Raw genomic sequence first — 26,584 nt, 5'->3', positions numbered from 1 at the left:
GGTAACTGAATTCAGTATCCACTGAAAAGTGGTTTCAAATCTCCACCTTTTTTTTCAATAGCTCATGAAAGTCATTGCCATCTAATTGATTTTCTAACAGAGAAGGTTTCCATCTCCTGATGCTTATTTTCTAAATCATCTAGTTACCCTCACCCACTCCCTTTTTTTAACATCACGTCGGTTTAGACTGATTCTCTTTTGCACTCAACAGGAACAATTTCTAGCACTCTTTTCACATCACAAGAGAAATTATTTTACAAGTGACTGGAATACTAGTTTCAACCATTAGATTGATATGTGCCTCCTAAAAGGAGTTTGATTGAAGGAATACTGCTTTTGTATTTAATATTTTTATCCAGCCCCGACAACAGAAAAGCAATTGGCAGTATAAATGGTGATAGTGCTGTCAATTGAATTAAGATACATTATGCTTGGTTTGTCAACATTTATGATTTACAAATACATCTCTGTACCTGTGGAAGAAAAAGATATATTAGCTAAGAGTGACTCACATGTAATACAGAAATTCTTGCTGCCATGAAAATAACAAAAGCTATTTCTGCTCCGTTCTACATTAACTTTTCTAAAATCAGAATAACTCCATTGAAGTCAGTTATACTCACTAGTGTTTGGAGCTAAGTAAATTAAAACAGGATGTGATCATTAGTTTCTAAAAATCTTTTGTGGGCATAGAACACAGAACACAAGAAATATTACGCTGTAATAATAGATATTCAATATACAATATCATCAGACAAATAAAGACATAATAACATCCATAGGTTTATTTCAAAGATGCAGAAACGTAATTTTGCATTTGCCTGATTGACAGACATGCAACTGCTGATGTGCATAAGAAACTGGAATACGTACGGCATTATAACTCTGAAAATCTGTTCTTTGGGGACTCATACTCTTCAGGCATACATAATTTAAAGTAGGTTTGGTATTAAGTGAAATGAAGCTAAAAGAGACAGTTCATGCAAGATTGTCTTGGTGATACTAGGTCAGAAAAAGGAACGATGACTTTTGCTTAGCAGAAGCACACTGTATTGATGAGTTTTCTTTGCCTCAGTGTGAGCATTACCAGTGTCTTTTACTGTCTTCCATTTTAATAGCAGCATCATGCACACAGTTCTGCTGTTAATATTGCAGAGATGGCATATGTTTGTGGGTAAGTAATCTGCCTGCTCACAATGCCGTTAGGAAATTGCTGACTCCACCAGTTCACAGGCTGGTTTAAGCCTTTCTCTGCTTCCAACTTGCTATTTGGTATTCAACACTGCGCGAGCGATTTCCTGCAGCCTCCCTAACACAGGTTTGTGGGTTGCTAAGGAATAACTCTCAGGAGGTTAAGAACTCTGCAGTCACCTTGATCTCAGTGCCAGTGATTATCTGTGCTAATTTTCTGCTTCATGTTTTATACCACAGCACTGACCAAAGCTCAGGTCTGTCCCTTGGCATGCGTGTGAGCAGTTATGGCTATAGGTAGACAGATGTACTGGTCACTTTCACAGTACAATCTCTTTAACATATTACTGCAAATGAAACATCATCATTCAAGGAATGAAAAAGAAAAAACCCAAGTGAGATCAGTTGGAAAAACAGCAGAGATTTTTTTCTCCTAGGTCATCCATTTTTGGTTCTTTTCATTGACATTGGTTCATAGCCTTTTCAGTACACATGCAGGACAACTGCTTCACAGTCAAGAGGACTAGGAACTTGCCTTTATAAAACCCCAGCTCTCTAAGGGTCTCACATGATGTCTTGCGTCATGGGCTGTTAATTCAGCAGTCGCAGTGAAGGACACAACCCCAGGAGCTACAGAATGTTGCCTCTGTGTTGCCTATGCTGCCACAGCTGCATATAGTATTTGAGAGGGAAAAAGAGACCCAGATCATGGCTATAAAGAAGGATCCACATCAAGATTTCACAAATTTTTAAACTCACCCTCCTTTACCTTTTTTATTCACACACACAGAATTACACAGAATGGTAGGGGTTGGAAGGGACCTCTGAAGATCATCTGGTCCAACCCCCCTGCCAAGGCAGGATCACCTAGGGCAGGCTGCACAGAAACGCGTCCAGTCGGGTTTTGAAGGTCTCCAGAGAAGAAGACTCCACAATCTCTCTGGGCAGCCTGTTCCAGTGCTCTGTCACCCTCACAGTAAAGAAGTTTTTCCTCATGTTGAGGTGGAACTTCCTGTTCTGCAGTTTATGCCTATTGTTCCTCATCCTATCCCTTATTCCGTAAGGGTCAACACCTGCAGATAAGGTCCTACAATACTATTCCCCTTCTATTATTTTAATAGATAGCATGGATGGTTAAAATGTCTTTCCTCCATGACCAACACTTGAATTCCATCAGCTTTCTTCAAGGAGACTAAGTAATGGGAAAGGGAAAGAGGAATTGAGCCCCTTGCTCTGTTGAGTGGTCATAGCAGACCACCTAGTACCTCTGGGTGCTATTCCTACCTTGAGGGTCAGGTAGCTGCTGCCACATCTTTGCCAGTGGTCCCAGGTAAGGAGCCCCTGTATGTGCAGAACTGACTCTTTCACACTCCATATGAATGATACTTCCACACAGAAATGCCTTTTGCCAGTGCAGGGTGATCCCAAATGGCCTTTGGGGAAAGCATAGATTCCCTCCCCACCTCCTGCTAGAGTCCTCAGCACCCGTATCATGGGACATGGGACTTAATTAACAGGGATGCCCTTGAATTGAGATGATTTTATTTACAATAAACTCAGACTAGAAAGGTAAGCAAATCAACTCCTTTTAGTTTGTCAGTTTTGCTAGCATGTTGCACTGTTAGATGCCACAATATGTTTGCATCTCATATCCCAGACACAGGGTCAGTAATCTTTCGGCAGACAGATGGACGAGAAGGACAAAGTAGATAGTGTTTGCTGCAGCTAAAACCATGCATATGCCCATTTCAGAGACTGAATTTCATGCAACATACATAATACCTGTAGTTACCTCTTATCTCGGTATCAATGGGTGCTAGTGAACTAAAGCACGCAAAAATGCAAAGCACCTTAAGATTAGAGGCAGCATCTGTAGTAGAGCTGTTTATATAGCTTCAGTGGTAAAACACTATATGAAAACCACTGGTTCAGGTGAAAATTAAAGACATAATAGTATCAGACGTTTCTGAAGCAATAAAATATTTTTAAAAGATAACATAAGCAACCCATAAAAGTTTACATGTATTCATAGATTACACTGCCATGTGATAACCAGACTTCAAAATGTGCTTCTACTTTTTCCTGCTCTGGCCCCACAGGTAAGCATTAGACCATGTGGGTTGAAACCGTCATTTGCAAAGGTGAAGGAACATAAAGAACTGAGTTCAGTTTCAAGACAGAAGTTACCTGAACAGAGCAAAAAAATGACATTCTTAGGGGCTGACTGATGTGCAAAACTGCTTTTCTCAAAAGAGAAGTGTTATCCAAGATGTTACACTAAATTTAAATTAAAAAAAATTATAAGCCACATTTTTCAACAATACGAAAATGTTCTGTATGAAGAATGCTGTGTGACAGGATCTCCTCAGTGGTACAGTGACAGAGTGAGAGCAGAAGGTAGAGAAGGAGAGAAACAATCTGTTGCCACATCAGAAACCCTTTCCTGCATTTTCCCTACCCAAAACCTCCACTGCCTGTGACTACCCTCATCTAGGGAACCCATGAGCCTTTCGCAACCACTCAACCCTCTCTCAAGTATTTTTCATTAGCACACTCAGATCTCTGCCTGAGACCTCTCTCCCTCCTGTGCCCCATCAGTGCCACCATTCCCAGCGATGCCTTTGAGCAGTCTGTCATGGTAATTGCACAGGAAAAGTAAGTTCAACCCTCTGAAAGCCAAGTGAAGGGCCAGCAGTCCTTATGGTGTCCTGTGGGCCAGAGTTGATATGCCACAGAAAAATATAGCTGCCCTTCAGCCCTTCACACCATGCAAAGTGAATTAATCTTCATCAGCGCATGTTCTTCAACCTTGAAAAACTGAATTTATCTGGTCTTTATGCAAACTAAATTAATGTCACTGCAGGTGAAAGGTTTCATGTGATAGGCCTTTTAAATTCAATCCTTTCTCTTCAAATTTTCTATTATCTTCTACTTAAAAACGCAAATTGAATATTAAGTATGGGCTTATTGCAGCTATTAATCATTTGTCTAAATAAAACCAGTAGCAAAATGTGAATAGCTGTAAATAATATAATAGCTTTGCTACCTGCTACCTCTTAGTTCCATGTAGACTGGCTATGGAATGAAAGACAAAATAGGAGCTGTCGCATAGTTTAGGAAAATTTTTGCTACTTTTGTGTTAAGATACAGAAACATGATCCCTGTACAAGGTCTAACTCATTATTACTTAATGTCATTTTGCTGCTTCTGCCACACACAGCCTACATGCTGCTGGGTTCTAGTCTTCCAGGGCTGTTGTATTTAATGAGTGTTTCATATAAAATGCATATAGGGCTTTCTTTTCTCAAATAAGTTACCAACAGAACTATGGTTGCCCTTCTCACCTGATGAGTCTCATGACTTTCACTGCTGGTCCGCTATTATGTGGGTAGTCAGTACTATCGCTAGAGGTTTGGGCACTTTCATCCAAGACAGATGTGGCAGGGGTGGAAATTTTTCCCCAGCCTCCTGCTTCTTTCATTGATGTTTTTGCCAGTTGCAGACAAGGGAAATTGCAAACCCTTAAAATCAAAACACTGGGATTAAATGATTAGTGAGGTAATTTAAGTCTGCCAACTTTATTTTTCCCCCCTTTTAAGTGGTCAGTCTCTGAGACTTGGCAAAGGGAAGAAAAGGGGAAAGGAGCATTATGTGATGAGGGAAAACAAACACAAAACCTCCAGAATTCTTGACCCATTCTTCAAATTATGTACTAAAAAAAATTAAGACATTTTGTTCAATGTTCAAGAGCAGAAATTATCCAAAGTCCATTCCCTGTGAAGACAAACTTCATTAATATGTAGCTACCATCATTCATCTCCCTTTATTTTCTATGTTTTCTTCTGTGCTTTTTCCTTTCTGACTCTCTCCTTTTTACCTTCCTGCTTTCTTATTTAAATCTTCTCCTTTTTTGTGATACTTTCTTCATACCTCTCATCCTTTACTATTCATAATTTTCCTTCTCAGGCAAGTGAAAAACTTAGGGTTTGTGTAGAAAACTAGGTTTCTACTAGTCTTTCATCAGGCAGAGTACAAATCCCCTGTGACTTTTCCGTGCAGATCATTTATAAGCTCTGGTTCTATTTTTATTGGATATGTGAGATAAATAGACTTCATTGCTATTTCTTCACCATAAAGGTAGAAAGTTGCTAATGCAATGCAAAACTAGGAAGATCAATCTAGGATTGACTTTGCAATTGATGGCTCAAAAATAGTTTTACCCTGGACCTTTGCAATTCCCTACCTATATTTGTTTCCCTTGATGGTGCCTTTCTTTTCCTAGATTGGTATGTATATTCCCTTCTGAACTTGAGAGGAAAGGCATCTCTGTAACATTATTGTTTCCATCATTCATTTTCCAACCTTTTTTGCTTTTCTCTTTATGATGAAAGAAGATTTGGCAAACTCAAGGACCAACAGTCCAATTCTTTTCATGTTTCTCATAAATCAAATTCATTGTCTTATCTGTCTCATCTACTCACTTATTTACCAATCTTTCATGTATTTAACAGTCTTCCTAGTCCACTGATTATGCTGTTAGCCCAGCAAAGAAGAGGGCTTCAGTAATAGAGCGCTCATTTCATTTGATCACTCAGAGAATTACACTATAACGATCCTCTAGTTACACAGAACCGTCATGCTGTGTTAAATTCTTTCTGTATATACTGTCAACTGTTTACACTGTTCTCCTTGCCTCAGACTTCACATTTCCAAATATACTACAGTGATAGCTGACAAGGGCATTGACAAATATTATGTACAGTGTATGATTGAGGAAAAGAAGTGGAAGGACTTTGAAAAAGGGCTTGGATTATGAGAGTAAGCCAATATTACCACAAATGTTTTAATCAATGTGTATTTTTCTACAAATCAGTTCATTCTTGCTTTTCTATGTTTTTCCACAGTGGTTACGTCTTTGATTATGATTACTACAGAGATGATTTCTACAATCGGTATGTGTGGTTATATTTTTGTATATCCTACACCATTTCTACAGTTTGTTTATAATGTAATCACATAATTTGGTTAGACAGGTCTATTTTGATTTTACATATTATGAATTTCATTTTTTCTATTGTGTATCAGAAGAAGACTATTTGAATATATCACAAACAGAGAAGATTTCCACTGCCAAACGTATGCTCATTAAACAGCTATTTTGGACTTCTCCTTCTCCAAGAGCTTTTGGGGCATTTTCTGTGCTGAACAGTTTATTTGCTCAGTGTTTCTTCCTACAGAGTTATTCCAGGCTCACTGTAACTGGTACATATAGCAGCTGTAAAATTCTCCAGTATGACACTCGTGCCTTTGTCTTTTCATCCATGTGTATGAAGAGATTGAGAATTTCTCCTGAAAAATATGTTTTCCAAGAACATTTAGAAGTCTAGAAGGACCTCGAGAGAAGCAAGACCACACAACAGAAGTGTGGATACCTGAGCAATTGGCTACTTGTGCCTTGAGTACAGATGCACAGCCTAGCTCAGCACTGTGTGAATGTATATATTCAGATATAGTAGAATCACCACAACACTGGGTTAAAATGGATGACCACAGACAACCAATCCATGATGCAGCAGTGTTGTGTCCCTGCATTACAACAGCCTGGTTTAGCATAGGCCAAGTGAATAAGAAGGGAACAAAACCTTGCTCCACCAACCTCTTCTAATCTAAGATTTCTTTTATAGAATCATAGAATCACAGAATAGTTTGGGTTGGAAGGCATCTTTAAAGGTCGTCTAGTCCAACCCCCCTGCAATGAGCAGGGACATCTTCAACTACATCAGGTTGCTCAGAGCCCCCTCCAACCTGACCTTGAATGTTTCCAGGGGTGGGGCAGATACCACTGCACGGGGCAACCTCTTCCAGTGTTTCACCACCCTCATTGCAAAAAAAGTCTTCCTTATATCTAGTCTGAATCTGCCCTCTTTTAGTTTAAAACCATTATCCCTTGTCCTATCACACCTTGCTAAAAAGTCTGTCTCCATCTTCCTTATAAGCCCCCTTTAAGTACTGGGAGGCTGCAATAAAGTCTCCTTGGAGCCTTCTCTTCTCCAGGCTGAACAACCCCAAGTCTCTCAGCCTGTCCTCACAGGAGAGGTGTTCCATCCCTCTGATCATTTTGGTGTCCCTCCTCTGGACCCTCTCCAACAGGTCCATGTCTTTCCTGTGCTGAGGGCTCCAGAGCTGGACACAGGACTCCAAGTGGGGTCTCAGCAGAGCAAAGTGGAGGGGCAGAATCCCCTCCCTCGCCCTGCTGGCCACGCTGCTTTGGATGCAGCCCAGGATACGGCTGGCCTTCATGTAAAGCAATGGACAATAGCAGGGGAGCAGTTTACACCCCAAAGTTAAGTTACCGTGTGTTATGTACCTTTCTCCTTGGCAATACTGTCGGAAAAATTTAAAACAATGTTTTTTGGTTTTGTTTCTTTCCTGGGGTTGATTCAGCAGCTGGAGCCACTACTTTTGTTTGTGCATGTAAATGACCATGCTCACTCGTCACTTTAGCTCTGTCTACAGAGCTAAAAACAGTGAGCTATAAACATATGGAGTAAAAGCCATCAATGCAGTTTAACCCTGCATGGTCCAGCCTTGACAGTAGGAGCAGCTCATATCGAGTAAAAAGTTAACTTCCATAGGCTCGTGTTTACTTTCCCCAAGTTTACTGTGCTGAGTTTCATCAACGGATTTGTATGTTTTTAAACAGAGTACTCTTTCTGATTTATGCCACCTGAATATTAAAGTTATGTGGTTTTAGTTTTTTCCCTATTTCTGTGTATTATGGGTAGCACAATTGAACATCTTATAATGGTTAGATTTCCACAAACAAAAGAAATACTTATGGGGTATTAAATGTTGTTTCTGTGGAACCTTATGTCTATCCTGGTGATTGTCTTATGGAAAACTGATGACAGGGAAATGTGTCCATAATCTAGTCAATATTATAATTTTCTGATTTAGAAATCCTTCATGATTAAGACAGCAGAAGTTTTATGGTCGAAAACCCAAATATGATGTTGGCCTCACAAGGCTGGACATGCTGATCTGTTGACATAAAAGCTTAGGAGGCTTAAGGGTGTCTGTTAGATTCAAGTTAATGGAAGTGGAAGATTAAAAGCTCTATATGGTAGGCATGGAAAGGAAAATCCTATGGAAAGTTCAATGTACTATCAACATGTTTATAGGAAATATAAATTAAGAACTATAGTACGATTCTTTGTATTTCTGAACTCCTGAACTTTCTGAATTTCTGTGCTTTATCTCAAACTGTAGGTCTTGTTTTCTAATATTCATTAATTTTCCAACTTTCCTGAAGGGAGAATACACCTTTCTTATCTTGACTAAAGCATTGGTGGGGTCAGAAAAGGGCGACAGTAATGGTTAGTGCTGTAAAATAAGATCTGTATGAAGATAGGTTGACAAGATCAAGACTGCACAATTTAGAAGGGTGAGTGAAAGAAAAGATAGTTATATGCACATTAGTGATTATTGGGACAAAGAATTGCTTTAGAACTAAGCATTTCTTTTTATCATTTTTCATATTACAAGCACAAGGAAAACAGGCAAGGTACTTCAAAACTGATAAAAGGAAGCATTTTTTTAAAGAAAGCATGTCATTGAAATATGTAGAACTTGGTGCAACAAAATACCAAGCCCAAAAGCTTTGCATAATTTAAAAAATAAAAGTAAGAATAGTAATATTAGGTAACAGCTCTTTTATATATTTCAAAAAAGGAAGCATAGTTTTGCATTTCACTACATTATCTAAACATGAAGTATTGGAAGCTAGAAAAAATCACCTTTGGAGGAATAATTGCATAATGATATTTTGCATCATAGCTGACAGTTCTTCTGAAAGATTTTGTTCCAGTAATGTCAAACGGGAAGCTGTGACTAACCAGCAGATCATCCAATATGATGAGTGACAACAAACAATAATATTTCTGTTAAAAGTCCCAAAAATGTTTTAGTGTTCGTCTTCATACACAATTGTTTAGTTCTGCTCACAATGGCTAGAAACTGCTTATCCAAGGCCATGGAGTTCAAGTTCAGTAGCGGTGACAGGATCTCTGTGACACATTTTCTAAGGCAGCTTTGGAAAAGGAGGGAGCTGGTTATATTGTCTGTGGGATTATGGTACAGGCAACATTAAGGATCCTAGGATGTAAGCATTAGGTGTTTACTTGCCAGAAAATGGGCTAGAAGACTTTCTGCTTCCTGTTCAGTGTGCTGTTAGACACTGTGGTGAGTGAATTACTATTTCTTGTGTGTCTGTTTTCAAATACGTATCTATCTGCCCAGCTGGGTGACAGTAGTCAGAATTGTGAAAGTTAAACATGCAGTTATAAATGTCCATAATTACTAGTTGCAAGTATCATTTGAAAGAAACTCAAGAATATTTTGTGAGAACTCTGCTTGTCTCTCTACTTCAGTCACTGAACTGGAAATCTTAATTTTCTGAACTTTCTTCTCCTGACCTGTCATATTCAGAGCCCCTGTCTTTCGTGTTCTAAATAGATCTGTAGCTTTGATTACCTTTTCTACTGCCTCTATTTTCTTCTAGGCAGGTTAGCTAACTGCTGTTGACAACTGTGTTTTTAGGATTGGGGTATTCTGTTTGGGAAAATTATTTCATTTTGGCTGAGTGGTTTTTTATTGAGTGGTAATTCTCTGAATATCTACATACGACAATGGTTTTGGTTTGAACAAGACTTTTTTTTTATCCAACTGCTTGGATATTTTAGTGATTCTACATGAATCCGTTCTCCAATAAAGAAAACGTATGCTGGAACCTCTTTTCTATGCATTCAGAAGGACATACAGGTCCCTCACTATAAAGACTCTTTTGCTATTTTACAAACTGCAGGATATTTTTTATGGTGATGGTTGGTTTCAGAAAAGTTATTTTCTTTTTCTATCTATAAGGATAGCAGATAGAAAACTAGATTTTAAGCCATGCATGTAATAAAGGAGCTGAAATGTCACCACAGCAAAATGTACTGATGTTAGTTGTGTGCAATGAAATGGTGTGGACCTGTGGAAAGCAGGTTATGGATTTTCCATACTTCAAATAATAGAGTGCCATAATGTATCCCTCATTTAAATTACACAAAAAAATCTGAGCTATGCACTGGCCTGTGACTGAAATCTGAATATGACACTTAATGTGCATAGGTCCTTGAAATCTAATTTGACTGTGATATAAAATGATTACAGTTTCAAAGGGCAATTTTCTCAGAGATAACATGAAAATTTAATTGACAGGGATTCCATGACATGAAATCACAGAAGGTTTTATGGAGTCCAGCTGACTTAATCTTTTCTAGGTTGTTTGATTACCATGGCCGTGTCCCTCCACCACCCCGTGCAGTGATTCCACTGAAGCGTCCTCGTGTGGCTGTGACAACAACTCGTAGAGGCAAAGGGGTTTTCTCCATGAAAGGAGCATCACGATCCACCTCAAGTGGGGCTTCTTCCTCAGGATCCAAATGTGAGTTGCTCATATCAGTTGGATATTATTGAAACAATGATCCTAGTCATCTCTGCAAGAAGACAGCTTCCATTATATAGCTCTGTTGTAGTCATTTCCTACCCTCAGTCTTTAGCTTCAAAAACTGATTTGATTGCCAAAGCTGACATGCCTTTCCTGAAAGAGCACACTAATGTAACTGTTGAAAGAAATCCCTTCCACAGCACTTGACCTACAGATCACTCCCTTGGCCTCAGAAGACGCCTGTTTAAAATCTCCTATCATCCTGATTGCTTATGCACCATGAGGTCTTGTGAACAGCTAACAATAAAGCAAAGCTAATAGTCTTGTTATAGACAGAAGAACACTGATTTCTGTCGAGACTTGTGGGTTGTATATGAGATGGTGGAGGGTGGGTTGGGGGAGGCGGGGGAGGTTGGGTTGCGTGTACTTTTTTTGCCCGATTCCTTTGAGGGTAGAAAGAGGCAAAGTGCCTTTGACCGTTCTAAAGGGAGTCCAAAACAGGACTGGCAGCTTGGGGTTATTCAACCCTTCTTTAGTGAGTTGGCCTTAGAAGAGCTGATGAACAATAGACATTTCCTCCTCCACACTCACCAAGCTCCCCACCCCATAATATGTCCTGAGAACTTCATCTTCCTCTTCATGCATCTTTCAGCACCCACCTGTCTTCCCCTGCCCCTTATGTGGAGTGATACTGTCCTTGGAAGCGTCACTGGAAGAGGAAGAGAAAGATCAGGTAGGGATCAGATATTAGCAAGAATGGAGGGACTGCAATAAGACACTTGCAGTACCAGACTGGCCAACAAACCATCATGATGTCTTACACACAACCATAAAATAAGTGAATACAACAACAGTACATCTTACTGGAAAAGGGGTTAATTTTCATTAAATTAAATGAAAATTTAATGAAACATGAGCCAGTTATGTACTCTGCTTGAATAACATATCTAGATCTCACACACTAGCATCTAACAAAGAAGATGGACATCTAGCAAGCCACTAGGATCCATTTTTGATCCTATTGTTTAAACTGATGGTTTCAGAGACTTTGAAAGAAAACATGTAATAAACATGCATGTGATTGAAAGAATGGAAATATGATAAACAGCGCTAAAGATAATGTACACTGAGGAACAGGGTCCTCACATCACTCCTTGGAAAGGATGACGTTCTGAGAAAGAGAGGCTCTGTTGTCGGTACAGTCGAATCACATACAAGTCTCCAGTGAAATAATTGGCTAGATGTCCATAACCAATAATGGAAGCTTTGATATCTAGCACATGGGAAGACATCTAAATTTAGGTGTCATATTATGATGCTCACTCACACCCTAAGAGTATGTCTGGGAGTAGCAATACTTCCTTTGTTCTCTGGAGGATGAACATGAGTCTAGATCATTTTCATGCACATTTTGAACTAATCCACTTGTCCATAGCTACTTTTTTCTTTCCTCAATACTTTAAGTAATGAATTATGATTCTTTATATTAATTTAAAAGAAAGCGTACAGCTTGATATCTTTACTTTACTAGGCTTAGAATTTAAATTATTTTGTTAGTTTTCTCCAGCCCTTGAGTCTTTGGGTTTTCACACAGTGAATCAAAGCTTTAGTAAGTATATACACTTACAGATTCATTCACTAGGTCTCCTTTGTTCATAGTTTGCTGTTGTCTTATTCATATGAAAAGTTACTAGGATCAGTGCATTCAATTCACTAATTGTCCTAAAGTGTGGACTCACTTTGCCTTGAGAAGATTAATTATTTTCAGATAAGTTTTTTTATATGTATTTCTTGTTGTCCGGAACAAGAATAACTCCAAAATTCTTCTAGAGAGCTGAGGACCTTAGTATATCCCAATAGATGTCAAGGAAATAACTCACCCAGAAATTTGGATTTTTTCATTGTAGTGAATGGGACAGAGCATATTACATTAACGTATAGATATCTGTTCCTCAGAATAATCACCAAATTTGCTTTATTATTTATTCTGCAGTTCAGAAAATGTTTCATAGTACCATGTCAGTACTTAAGCAATGCACAATGTAGATTACAGGATTCAACCCTAGTGCGAGAACCCATAGCCACTTGCTATAACTCCAAAATACTGACTGCTTAACATGGCAAATGTTGCAGAACCTGTGAATTATTTAATGGAAATGCAATCAGGAATGTAGAGATCCTAACAGGCAGTGTTAAACCTCTGTGAAAGTATCCTTCAATGTATTCAGGTGTGATATGAATTCTAAAAATGTCAGTCTTACAGCCCCAGGTGACAAGATCATCTTTGGATGCAGCTCTTTAACACTGAAGGGAGAGCTGCAAGACGCATCACTAAAAATGTGGGCCAATGTTTTGACCCCTGCTGGGTTTCCACCCTCAGTTCTTTACAATGACAATTGGAACACAACTGCAGACACTATTCATCATGCTGGAATAAATTGCAGAAAATATTCTTTCTGCATGCAGCACACCTTCAGAAGGAGTCAGACACACAGTATACAGACTTTCATCCTTTGTTTCCCCATAGAATTACTTCCCTTTTTGTCAAGTCCAACCAACCCACCATAAAGGTAGAAACATGATTTTTTCAACTTGGACAGGAATGTAATCAGCTTATTGTAAGATGTTTATCAGAGAAATAACCAAGCCATTCCCTTAGGGGCTTCAAGTTGGAAAGTAGAGAATGCGTGTTTTGTGGCTTCTTTTGCCATTTTATTGGAAAAGTTGGTTATATTAAATTGTGGGATGAAGCAACTTAATATTTTGTTGCCCCTTACTCTACACTGCTAATCCGAACCCCTTGAACTAATTCACTGTTGATTCTAATTTTAATTTATACTAGTTAAATAAAGGTTCTCTTCAATAAAGAGAAATATAGTTTGTGGAAAGGAAGATTTTTTGCATTTTAATGAAATTCAAGACTATACAACAGTTTAATCGCAAATTCAGAACTATGTCAAAATGGTATTGCCTCCGCTTGAAAGCTTTCACCCCCAAATAGCAAAACACTCATGTGATCACATCCCCTAATAGATATTTCAGATTTAAGTAGAAACCTCATAGGCAGAACTCTTCTTATAGCTGTTCTCCACACTCAGACTGGATCCAGAAAATGAACCCATACATGCAGTATTAAACACCAGAACACAGGGGACCCCTCAGTGAAATTACCAGGATTAAAGGGATTCACTTCTGAAAACCAGCAACCTAAGGAAAGAAGTTTGATGTGGCACACGGCAAAGATGTTTTAAAAACAACACAAAAAATGCCTTGCTCACTGATGAGTACGTCTGCAAAAATAACGCCTGCACTCCCATGCAGTAAATTCTTGTTATACCAAGAAGTGGCAACATGTGTTCTAAGTTTTCTTCAAAAACACAAAATAAATTAGAAAGATTTGATTTATTTTCTGAAACTATGATTTTTCAGGGATCAGTGTCAATATTTTGTTTTCTTTTTAACTCCAAAGAGTAGAAAAAAATAAACCAACCTTTCCACATTATCGAAAGTCACTCACAAAATGAAACATGATGGTGTGGAAAGTAGTTCCTCATGTTAATGGTATGAAGCAGCAGATGCAGATTGCTATTTAGAACTGGGAAAAACTCACTTTTTCTGACAATATAAAAACTGAAGCTCTTAGAGTATGCACTTTCATTTCACACATCTGAAAACAGGAAGAAAACACCAATCAAATTTTTTATACCCTGTGTGCTTGAGATTAAGGAGTAGACACTTAAGATGTTACAACATGTACTGAATTATGCCTTTAAATTAATTCATCTTGACTCGTATAGTTTATATTTATCTTCATCAGCTAACCCATTTTTCAGTGAAATCTAAAGTGATATTATATGATAAAATATTTTATAGTAAACATGAAGGGCTTAGATAAAAATACATGATATTTCTTTCCAAAGAAATATGAATCATGTTTTGTGGATGAATCAACTTGTGGTTATGGCAAAAAATGTTTCACAAATACAGCTGTAATTCAACAGTAGAACTTTCATTTCTAAAAATGTGATTAACCTAAATTTTAAATCATTTATCTTGAGCTGGATGCAGTTTGTCTTCTTAGGTGCTAGGTGCTTCAATGAAAGATGCATTCTGGAAGGCCCTCGTATTCCTGGCAGTGGGCTGGAAAGGGTCACTGAACCTAATTCCTCACTGTTACAGAATCACAGAATCACAGAATCACTAAGGTTGGAAAGGACCTTCAAGATCATCAAGTCCAACCATTAACCCAACGCCACCATGTCCACTAAACCATATCCTGAAGCGCCACATCCACACGTTTTTTGAACACTTCCAGAGATGGCGACTCCACCACCTCCCTGGGCAGCCTGTTCCAATGCTTGACCACTCTCTCAGTGAAGAAATTTTTCCTAATATCCAATCTAAACCTCCCCTGGCGCAACTTGAGTCCATTTCCTCTCAGCCTACAACTAATTAGTTGGGAAAAGAGACCAACACCCACCTCACTACAACCCCCTTTCAGGTAGTTGTAGAGAGCGATAAGGTCTCCCCTCAGCCTCCTCTTCTCCAGACTGAACAACCCCAGTTCCCTCAGCCGCTCCTCATAAGACTTGTGCTCCAGACCCCTCACCAGCTTTGTTGCTCTTCTCTGGACACGCTCCAGCACCTCAATGTCCTTCTTGTAGTGAGGGGCCCAAAACTGAACACAGTATTAAAGGTGTGGCCTCACCAGTGCCGAGTACAGGGGAACGATCACTTCCCTACTCCTGCTGACCACACTATTTCTGATACAGGTCAGGATGCTGTTGGCCTTCTTGGCCACCTGGGCACTGCTGGCTCATATTCAGCCAGCCATCAACCAGCACCCCCAGGTCCCTTTCCACTGGGCAGCTCTCCAGCCATTCCTCCCCAAGCCTGTAGTGTTGCCTGGCGTTGCTGTGGCCAAAGTGCAGGACCCGGCACTTGGCCTTATTAAGCCTCATACAGTTGACCTCAGCCCATCGATCCAGCCTGTCCAGATCCCTCTGCAGAGCCCTCCTACCCTCCAGCAGATCAACGCTCCCACCCAACTTGGTGTCATCTGCAAACTTACTGAGGGAGCACTCGATCCCCTCATCCAGGTCATCGATAAAGATATTGAATAAGACCGGCCCCAGAACCAAGCCCTGGGGAACACCGCTTGTGACCGGCTGCCAGCCAGATTTAACGCCATAAAGTGGCGTTAAATGACATGCAAGTAGCTGCATCACCTAATCCTTTAAGCTCCATCTTAAAGCTAGTTAGAGTTTGGTTTTTACTTGTGTCTGTTTTTTCCATTTTCCATCTTAAATTTGTTTCTCATTTTTCATATTTGTTGTGCCAAAGTTGTTTCAGCCTAGAAGTTTTATTTCCTTTTCCGTTCTTTCTTCTTGGGCAAAGAAACAAAACTCTTCTGTCACTCCACAGGCTTTCCATTCTTGTAGTCATCTTCACGGCCTTTCTCCCTGCGTACCTGCTGTAATTCAGTGGTTCAACCTGTACATGTTATTCCAGATGAGCTCTCACCAGGTCCTTGTACAATGGCATTGTACTTCACCATCTTTAGCAATACATCATCTGAAACATCCTAGTGCCGCCTTTTCTTTTTCATGGCAGCCTTATAGTGATGGCCTATTGTCAACCTGAGATTACAGCTACAAACAAGGATAATTGTATCACTGTCTTTTTCCACTGATGAGCTTCCATGTTAAGAGCAGGATTTTTGCTCTTAGTCAATCATATGTAGGACTTTTTTTAGTGCAATTGCATTTAATCTTTTTTCTACTGTAGCATTCCTTAAAATCACCTGATAACTCCTTCCATTCCAGTTCATTCTGAATAGATGATACCTTTCAATTTCATGTCAGCAACAAATTTCATTTGTTTATTTAATTTTTTGCATCAAAATGGTTGAACATATTTAGCCATTTTTGTGCCAGTGTTTGAGGAATTTCATTAGTGATTTCTTTCCTTTTCAATACATGCATTTCTGTCACCTGGTGGCCTTTGCTTATCTGCTAATAGGAAAAAAACCCAAACAATAAGCTACAGTAACAGTAAGCTATTTTGTTTTCCTGTTCTATTACTCAAAAGCAGATGAACAGGTATTTTGGACACATGCAGATCTGGTTTCATGTTTATCAACTGCTTTATTTCTTGTCTGAGATCAATTTAAAAAGAAAACTTTATGGAGTTTTAAAGGAGAATTTATAGTCTCAACGCAGGACACCTAAAGTACAGTATTTACAGTCTTTACATTTTGTCTCTGCCATAACACTGTGCTTAAAAAGCCTAAATTTCTTCCTAAGCTCTATGCCACAGAATCACATAATCACAGAATGGCTGAGGTTAGAAAGGACCTCTGGAGCTCATCTGGTCCAACTGCCTTGCTCAAGCAGGGTCACCTACAGCAGGTTTCCCAGGACTATGTCCAGACAGCTTTTGAATATCTCCAAGGCCCCCACAACATTTCTAGGTTGCCTGTGCAAGTGTTTGATCATCCTCACAGAAAAAAATTTCATGTGTTTTAATTTGTGCCAGTGGTCTTTCACCTCTTAGTGGGCACTACTGAGAAGAGTCCAGCTTTGTCTTCTTCATTCTCTATTGTACTGGGGATCCCAGAACTGGACACAGTACTGCAGATATGGCCTCACCAGTGCTGAATAGAGGGGAAGGATCATCTCCCTCAACTTGCTGGCAACACTTCTCATAATGCAGCCCAGGATATTGATGGCCTTCTTTTTCACAAGGGTCTATTGCTGGCTCATGTTCAGCTTGTTGTCCATCAGGACCCTTCATAATTTGTCTTTAGTAATCACTGCTTACTACAGAAATACCCAGGACAATGTAACTGAGAATGGAATCTAGGAGAATGATTTTGAAGATTTGTACAATTCCCTGCAAATTAAGACAATAAGCAACTCAACTACACCATCGCAATGTTTGAACAATGGTGGAAATGTGGAACTTCTTTTGCAGATTTGTTGAAAATCTTTCCCCTTTATTCTTCCAGTCCTTTTTAGTGTTAACTTGAAGTGATTGACTGTATGATTGAATCTCTTATTCAATGACCATATTAAATGTGAATGATAAATTGCAGATTCAGTGACCAAAGTTTAAGCAAATAGTTTTCGCATAGTGGAACCTTGCAAGAGAGCAATAAAGCGCCTCAGTCATTTACAGCATCTTTTTGCTTACTTTTGAATACCCACTGTTGTGTCTGTGGTCCCTCCGATGCAGTCTTCTTCCCAAACCGATTTCTCAGTGAGGCACCACAGGGAAGCCCCTGTGAAGCAGTTTGAACAGTTTGAAGAGAGTTGAACAGTAACCCTACCTATGTGCCTGCTTCCTCATCAAACTCAGAAGTTCAAATGTTTTCTGCTTTGCTTTCTAGACCAAGAAGAAATATCATTAGGTCCTTGTGGTGTCGCTTCTGAATTTTGACTTTTTAGCCTCAGCAAGCCTGCTGTTTACCAGTCAAGGGAGCAACTCTAATCCAACAGCATGGCTGCACAGGGTCTATTGCCAGCTGGCTTCATAGCAGGTTGCTGCAGACACGTAGTATTTCCCGTCGGACAGATTCACACCATTTTGCCCTGGAATCTGCACCACCTTACTACTCCAGCCCAGACCAACCACTGTCCCCAGGGAAGCGGCAACCTTTTAAATATACAGTTGTCAGAATGTTAAGATTTTGTTACAGATTTGGAGGACTAGACAATGACCCTTTATTTCTCTATGAACATTTTAAGGCCTTGGTCTATAAATATACTGACTAATTCTATCAAATACGGTATAAGTATATAAGGGTCTAGCCCAAAGGTTACTTTTAAGCTTTTTTCTCTAAGGCCTATCATTCATTCAATATGAGATCAGAGGTTTCAGCCTATGATAGTGTGAGATATGCAATTTGTCAATATAAGCATGTGATTAAACAAGTTCATTATCACATACAGAAACCTACTGCCTTTAGCCGACCTGTTATAACTATAATGCACATGACCCAAACTCTAAGATAGAAAGCCTTGGTTTCAACCTCAGTGAATGTGCTCCAAGTTCGCAATAAGGCTGATTTATAAGCAAACACATACTCATTTACTACCACTGAAGCAGGCAGTAACTTGCCTGCACACTTCATCATCTGATTTTGACTGAATAAAAAACACCCATGAGACACCATGCCAGGAGACCCTTTGGACAAAATGGGAACTTATCCTTCTCTGTGGCAGAACAACCCTTTTCCAAGGCTCACTAAGGGCCCTCCCATTGCTCTACAGTCAATCATCCCAAAGTCAGTGCACATCCTGCTTCAGCTGATAAGGATGGAAGGCTAATACTGCTCAGTGCTTTTCCATTGCCAGTCCCTCACAATTTAAGGTGATAGTCCATTTCTTCCTACAAGAATTCTAAGAGTAACAGCTGTGTTATCTACTCTTGATCTATATAAATGTCTTTATTCTCCCATGCTAGCACAGGGTTCCCATTTTCTCCTCTTCACCTTTTCAACATTATACCCTAGCACTGATGGGGCAAGTGGATCTGTTTGGACTATCTTCTGAGCATAAAAACATGTCCTGATAATGCCATAATAATAAGATCATTCATGAGCGCTGCAGTGCTGTTTCTCCTGAAGCCAAAACACCTCCAAAGTAGTTACTCCTTCTTATGTTAGACAACAGGAGTGCAATAACACACATAAATGAAGAGTAATGCAATGCGACAAAGATTTGGACACTTCAGCTCTTAATTTATGAGCACTGCCTCCGTGACCATGGGTATGATCATAAAAAGAAATATTTTCATATGTTATCTATAGCTGGAAAAAGTACAAGAAATGACCAGAACTGAAAGCTTTTGAAGCAGTAATACTGGAATATAACATTGCATTTCTGGCTACCCCAGCATTTATGTTACCATTCACTCTTGTTGAAAAATACCTATTGCTATTGTGAGGGATCTTTTTATTATTGTTGTTATTGTTACAAATTAGTCCAGCAAAATAGCATTGCAAGACTGTGAAGGGTCATATTTGAGTCATTCTTTCACTACAGCCTGTTTTTCAATAGAAGTTACTCAGATTTACTAAGAATGCCCTTGAGATGTTTTGCCTGAAATGCTTATTACAGAGCAATACATCTCATGTGACCGACCCCTTGCTACCAGGGTTTAGTATCCTGTGATTTCCTAGGACTCAGCATTTTTAACTAACAATGTTCATTTTCAAAGTTAATTCTCTAAAAATACTGACGGAAATAAGATAATATACTTTGTACTACAGAGGAAAGAAAAAAGAACATTTTGTTCATGTGGGGCTGCAAATATAGTTTATTTCATATTTTGCATCCTTGCTCTCTTTCCACAGTGAAATCAGATGAGTTGCAAACAATCAAGAAGGAATTAACCCAAATCAAAACAAAAATTGACTCCTTGCTAGGGAGACTGGAAAAGATTGAAAAGCAGCAAAAAGCTGAAGCAGGTAAGTGAAAGCAATTTGTGTCACATGAATTAAATTAGAACCTAGTTATCAGTCACGCAGACAGACCAGAGAGAATGGAAGCCTTCCAGAAATTTTGCTACATAATAGGGGCCTGAAGCAAGGTAAATTAACTCTCTAGGTAGAACTATTGGAAGCATAAATTAATATTCTTCACAGAACATGTAACATCATTTCAAGTATTGTTTTCTCTGGTGTAGTAGGAAAAAAAAAAGACAATAACAGATTCTTACTAGATATTCTGGAAACAGAACATCATTAAAAAATTGACTGAACAGAATTAAGTTATAGGTTGTTGACCTTGGGCATGCTTGTGCTATCCACATTAAGAATTATCAGATGGTCTATATCTGGAATTATTTCCTGGGCAATAGGCAATAGTCACAAGTTGCAGCAAGGGAAATTCCTGTTTGATGTAAGGAAAAGAGATACAACTAAGCGGTATAGCAGTTTGCCCAGAGAGACTGCAGTAGCTCCATCTTTTGAGACGTTCAAAACTCATTGGGCCAATGCTGCATGGACCTGGACCAAAGTTTGAGTTTGGCCCTGCTTTGAAGAGGGGTTGGACTTGAAGAGTCAAGCGATCCCTTCCAACGCAAGCTATGGCGTAAAACTGGCTGCGCTTCTAGTTCAGCTTTTCTCTGGCTTGACATGTTCTGTTTTGAGGCAAACCTTGGGAATGACAAATTCTAACACAGTTTTTTAATTTAATCAGGATCTTTATTTCTGTCATTGCAGTGATCATTTTCTTAGCTGAATGATCTCACCTGGCAGCACTTTAAAGCCATACTGAGCAGTTATAAGGGATTTATAAGGTTGTATTTTCACCGCAGTATATATAGAAAGCAATCTCAGTTCTTACCACTGTCTATGGTATTTTCTTGGCTATTTCCTTATAAATCTCATGGTATATCTCTGTACAGGACCTGTGTACTAGCAAGCTGATTTTGATGAAAGCCAGTGGTGAAATGGAAGGCTTATCTCATGAAAAACCTCAATGTTCCTTTTTTTTCCCCCCTCCATTCTCTGATGAAAATTTTTAATGTATTTTGTGTGAAATATGTGAAAGAAATTCTGGATCAAAATCCACAGATGCCTGGGTGTCTGGGCACTCAGATTTGTGTCCCTTGCCTAACTTAAATCAGCTACATGAAGCCAAAAAGATCCAACAGGACACATAGATCTCCATCAAGACTATCTATCTAAAACACTGGTAGGAATTAGCAGCTGAGGTTCATGAACCTGACACAGGCAAAACAGATATTTAGATCTGGATCCCCCTTGTTCCTGTGCCTGCCCTATTTGCTGATCTGTTGTGGGTGTATTTCTCTGAACCCAGAAGTTTCCTGCTGGCATTCAGAAATATCTCTAATTAATATCTTCCTAGGGCAGTACACTACAGAAGAATATTTTGTGGTTAACAACTTAAAAAAAAACAAAAACAACCCACCCAAACCAGCTCTTTTAAAAAAAATTGTTTTTATTTACAATCATTTACTAAATTGACAGACAAGGACCAATCCCTCAGCTGTTACAGTTTACTCCAAAAAATAACCTCAGTGCTTTTTTCCAAGTCTAAGATAAACCATTAGTACAGAATGTGATTATGTCTTTTAGGAGAACCGTACACAATATGTATTCATTATATTCTATTTTGTACTTTATGCAAGTTAGATAAAAGTGGGTATAATCAGTGAAGATGTAATTGCAAGGCACTCCATTGAATCATTCGTGTACTGAAATGCTCTGAGATGGCGCATCCCTACTTCAGGGAGCTTTTATGTAAAATCCATTACTATGCAAAACAACCTGCATATCATTGTGCTTTGATATCCAATATTCACTTTTGCTAAAGGACTGTGGTGAACTCATGTAAATAGAAATTGATTTGTATTGAATCGTACTGTTATGCCTTTTGAAGACAAGCAATGAATAATCTCCTCAGAGATCAAAAACTGTTTTCAAATTGTTGATGTTTTAAGACATCAGGTGCAAAACCTGTCCCCCATAGTCCTTGCCTCTCATTGGAGGGTGTGAGGAGAAAAGATACCTCAGAGAAACCAGCAAACCTGGATCCCCATTGAAGTCTCCCAAGATGATGAAGAAGGTTATGCAGCCCGTGCAGCCTGGGTTATTAGTCTGCAGATGATTGCTTCCTCAGATAAAAGACTTGTATAAGATGAGGCTACATCAGTAGCTGAACTATGTATTTATGGTGTCAGATGTGAGATGATTTTGTTCCTTCTCTATGGTTTGGCAACATTATTTCTTACTTTCCTCTGCCAGAATGTGTAGTCTCACTAAGACAGGGATCAGAGAGAGGATCTATGTCTTGTTTAGACCAAAACAAAAACCAGGCCATCATCTTGCCCTTTTGATTTTTTAAGTCTGCATCACTTTCATGAAGAATATTTAATTACTAATCTTAAGAGTTATATATCTGGAGGAATGTGACAGGTTAGACAAGCTGGACAAGCTCAGTGTATACATTGGTTACTGCTCTACAGCTGCGTGAAAACTCTCCTTACAATGGCTGATATTGTGTCTTACTGTTATCAACCCCTGACCATTCCAATATAGAATATATATATCTATATTGGGGAATATAGATAAAAGGATTTCCTGTACATAGGGAAACTGCAGGAATAGCTCCTTTGTTTGTAAAAATCTGAATCAGGAAGCCGAGGATAAGCTGTGTTGATGTGAAAAAATTGTTAGAGACGGATGTTGGAAGGTAAGATCTTAAGTTTGTCTTCTCAGAAGAGCCCCAAAGAGATAGATGCTGAGCTGGTATTTTAGACTCTTCTCAAGAACCCAGTCTATGTTCTTATTCAGACAATTAAATAAGTGAGCTAATTTTTTTGCAGCTGTATCCTAAAAGTTTTCCCATTTAAACATATTAAGTCCATAATTTCAGACACCCATTTTGAAAGTCTTGAACAAAGTTGATTCAGTTATCACTGCCACAGCTGGGTTAATCTCAGAAGTGGCTTGAAGCAGAAGGTGATGGGGCAGGACATAGTAGGCATAGCTGATTCAATACACATTTCCTTGCACAGTAAGGCAAGCAACACAATGACTTATAACTAGCATGGTATTGTATAGAGCACCTTACCAACAGATGATGAGGCTCCAGGGCTGAATCTTCTACTAATAAGTGTGACTACAGCACTGTCAAAGCAGTTATCTAAGATGAATTTTTATTCTTTAAGTCCAAGAATCTTTCTGAAGAAATAATGTGAATAAGGAAGAAAAGCTTATATGTTATGTGTCTTCAGTAAATGAATTTGAACATGAGGGATTAGAGACTAACAAAGACTGAAGAGATGAAATTAAGTTGCAAAATAAATGTGCAGAGGTACAAGGAAAACCAAATGTCTTGGTTTAAACGTATGATACAGAAAAATGTGAGCAGATGTTAATATTATATGCAGCTAGTAATAATTTATAGTAAAATAATAATATATTCATAGAGACGAAAAATGTAGAGCTTCACAGGCAATCTGCAAATTTATTGCCTGTCCGACAAGATAGGTGATGCACTACTAGTGTTACAGAACAGTCAATCTAACAAAGAAAGGAATGGTTTTGTTCTAGATCATTGATGGCTATTGTCACCCTCAGACTGAAAAGACATTGGTATTCCAGCTACAGGCAACCAATTCTCTGGCCCGTATTCACTTTGAGTATGTAAAGCTTTTCATCTAAACTCCTGGTGTGCATAAGAATAAGACTCTGATGCCTCCAACCACTCTTTGGGCCAATCTGTCTCTGTCATTCCTCTCTCAATCCTCCTCTGGATTTCTGCTGGCTGGATGAAATTCCTCAGCATATCCAGGAGTCTTGCAATACATGATCACAACGATGCAGCTATTCACACTAAGCCAACCAGAACAGATTCCCTTGGGCCTCCATGAAAATGGTCTTTCTTTTCACCGCTTTGCAGAAATTATAGGAAGCCTATATTTGGGTAACTGGAGGGAGGCATTCTCCAGTTACAACAGCACATTATACCAACAGGGAGAAACCGTTACTTTACTCCATAAAAAATATGTTCAGTTGTCCAGAAGGATTTGTTGATTATCTGTATGGTTGTTGAGAGATCTTCACAATAAATTTATGCAAATCCTTGTTCACATATTGGCAATTAACAGCCTTCCACTTCTCAGAGCATAGAGATTTATGTAGTTCTCATTGGCTGCAGATAAATAAATATATAGTGACTATGCCAATTGGATTCACAAGGCAAAGCAAAGTCCAGAAAATAAAAAAGCTGGATCTGCTGGTAAATCAAGCCTTCATCCACTTCATGGGATAGATGAACATGTTGGTACTCTGGTTGATTTATGCATTAACTTTTGAAAACAAAGGATTTGATCATATTTGCCTGGTAGATATTAATACACCGATTTTTACAAAGCTAGCACATCTGGAGATGGGAAGCTTAGGTTTCTTCCTCAGAGCACTTTTCTTTGCCACCAATAGGGAAGGTTACTGAATCTCTATAGAGTATGTTTTCCTTACAGAAGCTCAAAAGAAACAAATGGAAGATAATGCTGATTTGATTCAAGAGGAATGCATATCAGAGAATGCAGATAACTCTACAGAAGAGCCAATTGAAGGAGGGCCAGATGCAGATGGGGATGGAGAAGAGATGACTGATGGGATAGAGGAGGATTTTGATGAGGATGGCAGCAATGAGCTGGTAAGGAATAACCATGCCATGTCTCTCTATGTAGTTGCTACAAGTAACCACAGAGAAACAACAGTCTAGGTTAACAAAATAAGCTCACAACAGCACTGTGATGTTCTGTAACTAGTGCCTAGTCCTACATTCTTCATACACTGTAGCATCAATTAATCGTAGGGCCCTCTGAGGATAAACAAGAAAAACATATTTTACTACACTTAGTGATTTTAGAAAGGAAATGAAATGTACTTTAATTTGGTTTACATTTATTATTTTACATTTACTGAAATGTAGATGAGAAAGGAAAACACAGTGTGGTTTTGTTTGTTTTTTTTTTAACTGGAGCTTTTCAAAATTAAATAAGATTCTAGAATGGAGAACTTTCTCATTAGTAAACATGTTCTCCCCCATAATCCCCAGTACCTGTCTTCCATGTGTATCTTCTGCAGGTTCTGTTAGCAGCTACAGATTTTTTGATGGAAAGATTTTTCCTTAAGAAATGTTTGGCTAAGAAATGTTTGGGTTTTCAGCCTAAGCCTGCACCTTTCATGAAATGCCTATCATGTTGTTAAAATTCTAAGATCTTCTAGAGAAACATAAAAAATATTTTAAGAGTCAGATTTGTACTTTTTTAGTCATTTCTAATAAGAATGAATCAGTCACACTGTTTTAGACTCTATAATACTCTCCCTCCCTTCCCGGCTTTCATATTCTTCTGTTTTGAACAGAAATCACTTCTCTTGCTCAGTGTCACTGTCCCTGCTTGCTTTTTAACACACATTTAATCATGTCTGCACTGTGAAAATCATTTAGTGAAGTCAACAGAAGACAGTCAGCAATGGGCACAGCTGAACCAACACCAAGTCTGGAGTAACAAGGCATGTGAATAGCCAATGTTTTGTACTGTTTACTGCAAAAGTAATTTAAACCTACTGCTAATTTGCGGGTTTGTGTCCCTTTAGCCAGCACAAGGCCCTCTTGAATTTATAAATCCTGAATAGAACTATGCACAGGAGAAGCTACTACAACCTTCATCCCCTCAACTTTTAACATGTAATGTAGAATAGATGACATCATTGTCACTTTTTCTCAAAGGAACAGGTTCTCCTGTACAGATATGAGGGATGTCTGTATGAAGTTGGCACTCTGAATTTGCAGGAAGCTGAAATTTTGTAATGAATATATAGTTGTAAATATAATATCCCACCATGGCTAATACCTGATCAGCTGAAGTGATATTAGCAATAGAGGTGACCACAGTTTAACACGGCTGGCGGGTTTTGCACTGGTTAGGTGTCAGACCCTACCGCAGACCACTAAATGGGGAAGTTAACGTGCAGGTATATTAGCCTCTGACTGTTCAGTGCTGTCATTTCACCCAGTGGGTATGGCATATTTAGCTTATATCTACACTATATAACGAAGCATGACGTAGAAGAAATTTTTCATCTAGCAAAGACCTAAGCAGGAAAGTTTCTAAAAAGCAAGTGCCACAGGAAGACTTCATTATCAGTGAAAATCTGGAATTGGCACAGCCACATTTGCACCCCGCTGCTTCCCAGTTAAAAAGCCTTTCCAAGATTTATGTTATGGAATTAGTCGAAGTGCAGTGCATTGCAGACACAGCTCCAAAGACAGCTCAGAGGTCTGAGGAATGGGGAGGGAACCAGCTCCAGCTTCTCTGCATGCCATTACTAGTGTTCTGAGTGCTGGGAGGAGGTGG

At 39.0% G+C, this 26,584-nt stretch overlaps 1 protein-coding gene across 1 annotated transcript in view; it reads left to right on the top strand.

Annotated features, from left to right (window-relative positions):
* Positions 1 to 20,227, top strand: part of RALYL (RALY RNA binding protein like) — a gene marked incomplete at its 5' end in the record, with an annotated part of 189,927 nt that extends 169,700 nt beyond the window's left edge. The window contains 3 exons of the mRNA XM_082014800.1: positions 6,096 to 6,143; positions 10,515 to 10,678; positions 20,040 to 20,227. Coding sequence (XP_081870926.1) covers positions 6,096 to 6,143; positions 10,515 to 10,678; positions 20,040 to 20,161 — 334 coding nt within the window. The 3' untranslated portion in view covers positions 20,162 to 20,227. The remainder of the gene's footprint in view (positions 1 to 6,095; positions 6,144 to 10,514; positions 10,679 to 20,039) is intronic.
* Positions 20,228 to 26,584: the final 6,357 nt, after the last annotated feature.

Source organism: Phaethon aethereus (assembly GCF_964289735.1).
Source record: "Phaethon aethereus genome assembly, chromosome: 2".
Lineage (NCBI taxonomy): Eukaryota > Metazoa > Chordata > Aves > Phaethontiformes > Phaethontidae > Phaethon > Phaethon aethereus.
Note: the sequence above shows the minus strand (reverse complement) of the source record. Positions and strands in the feature narration are given on the sequence as shown.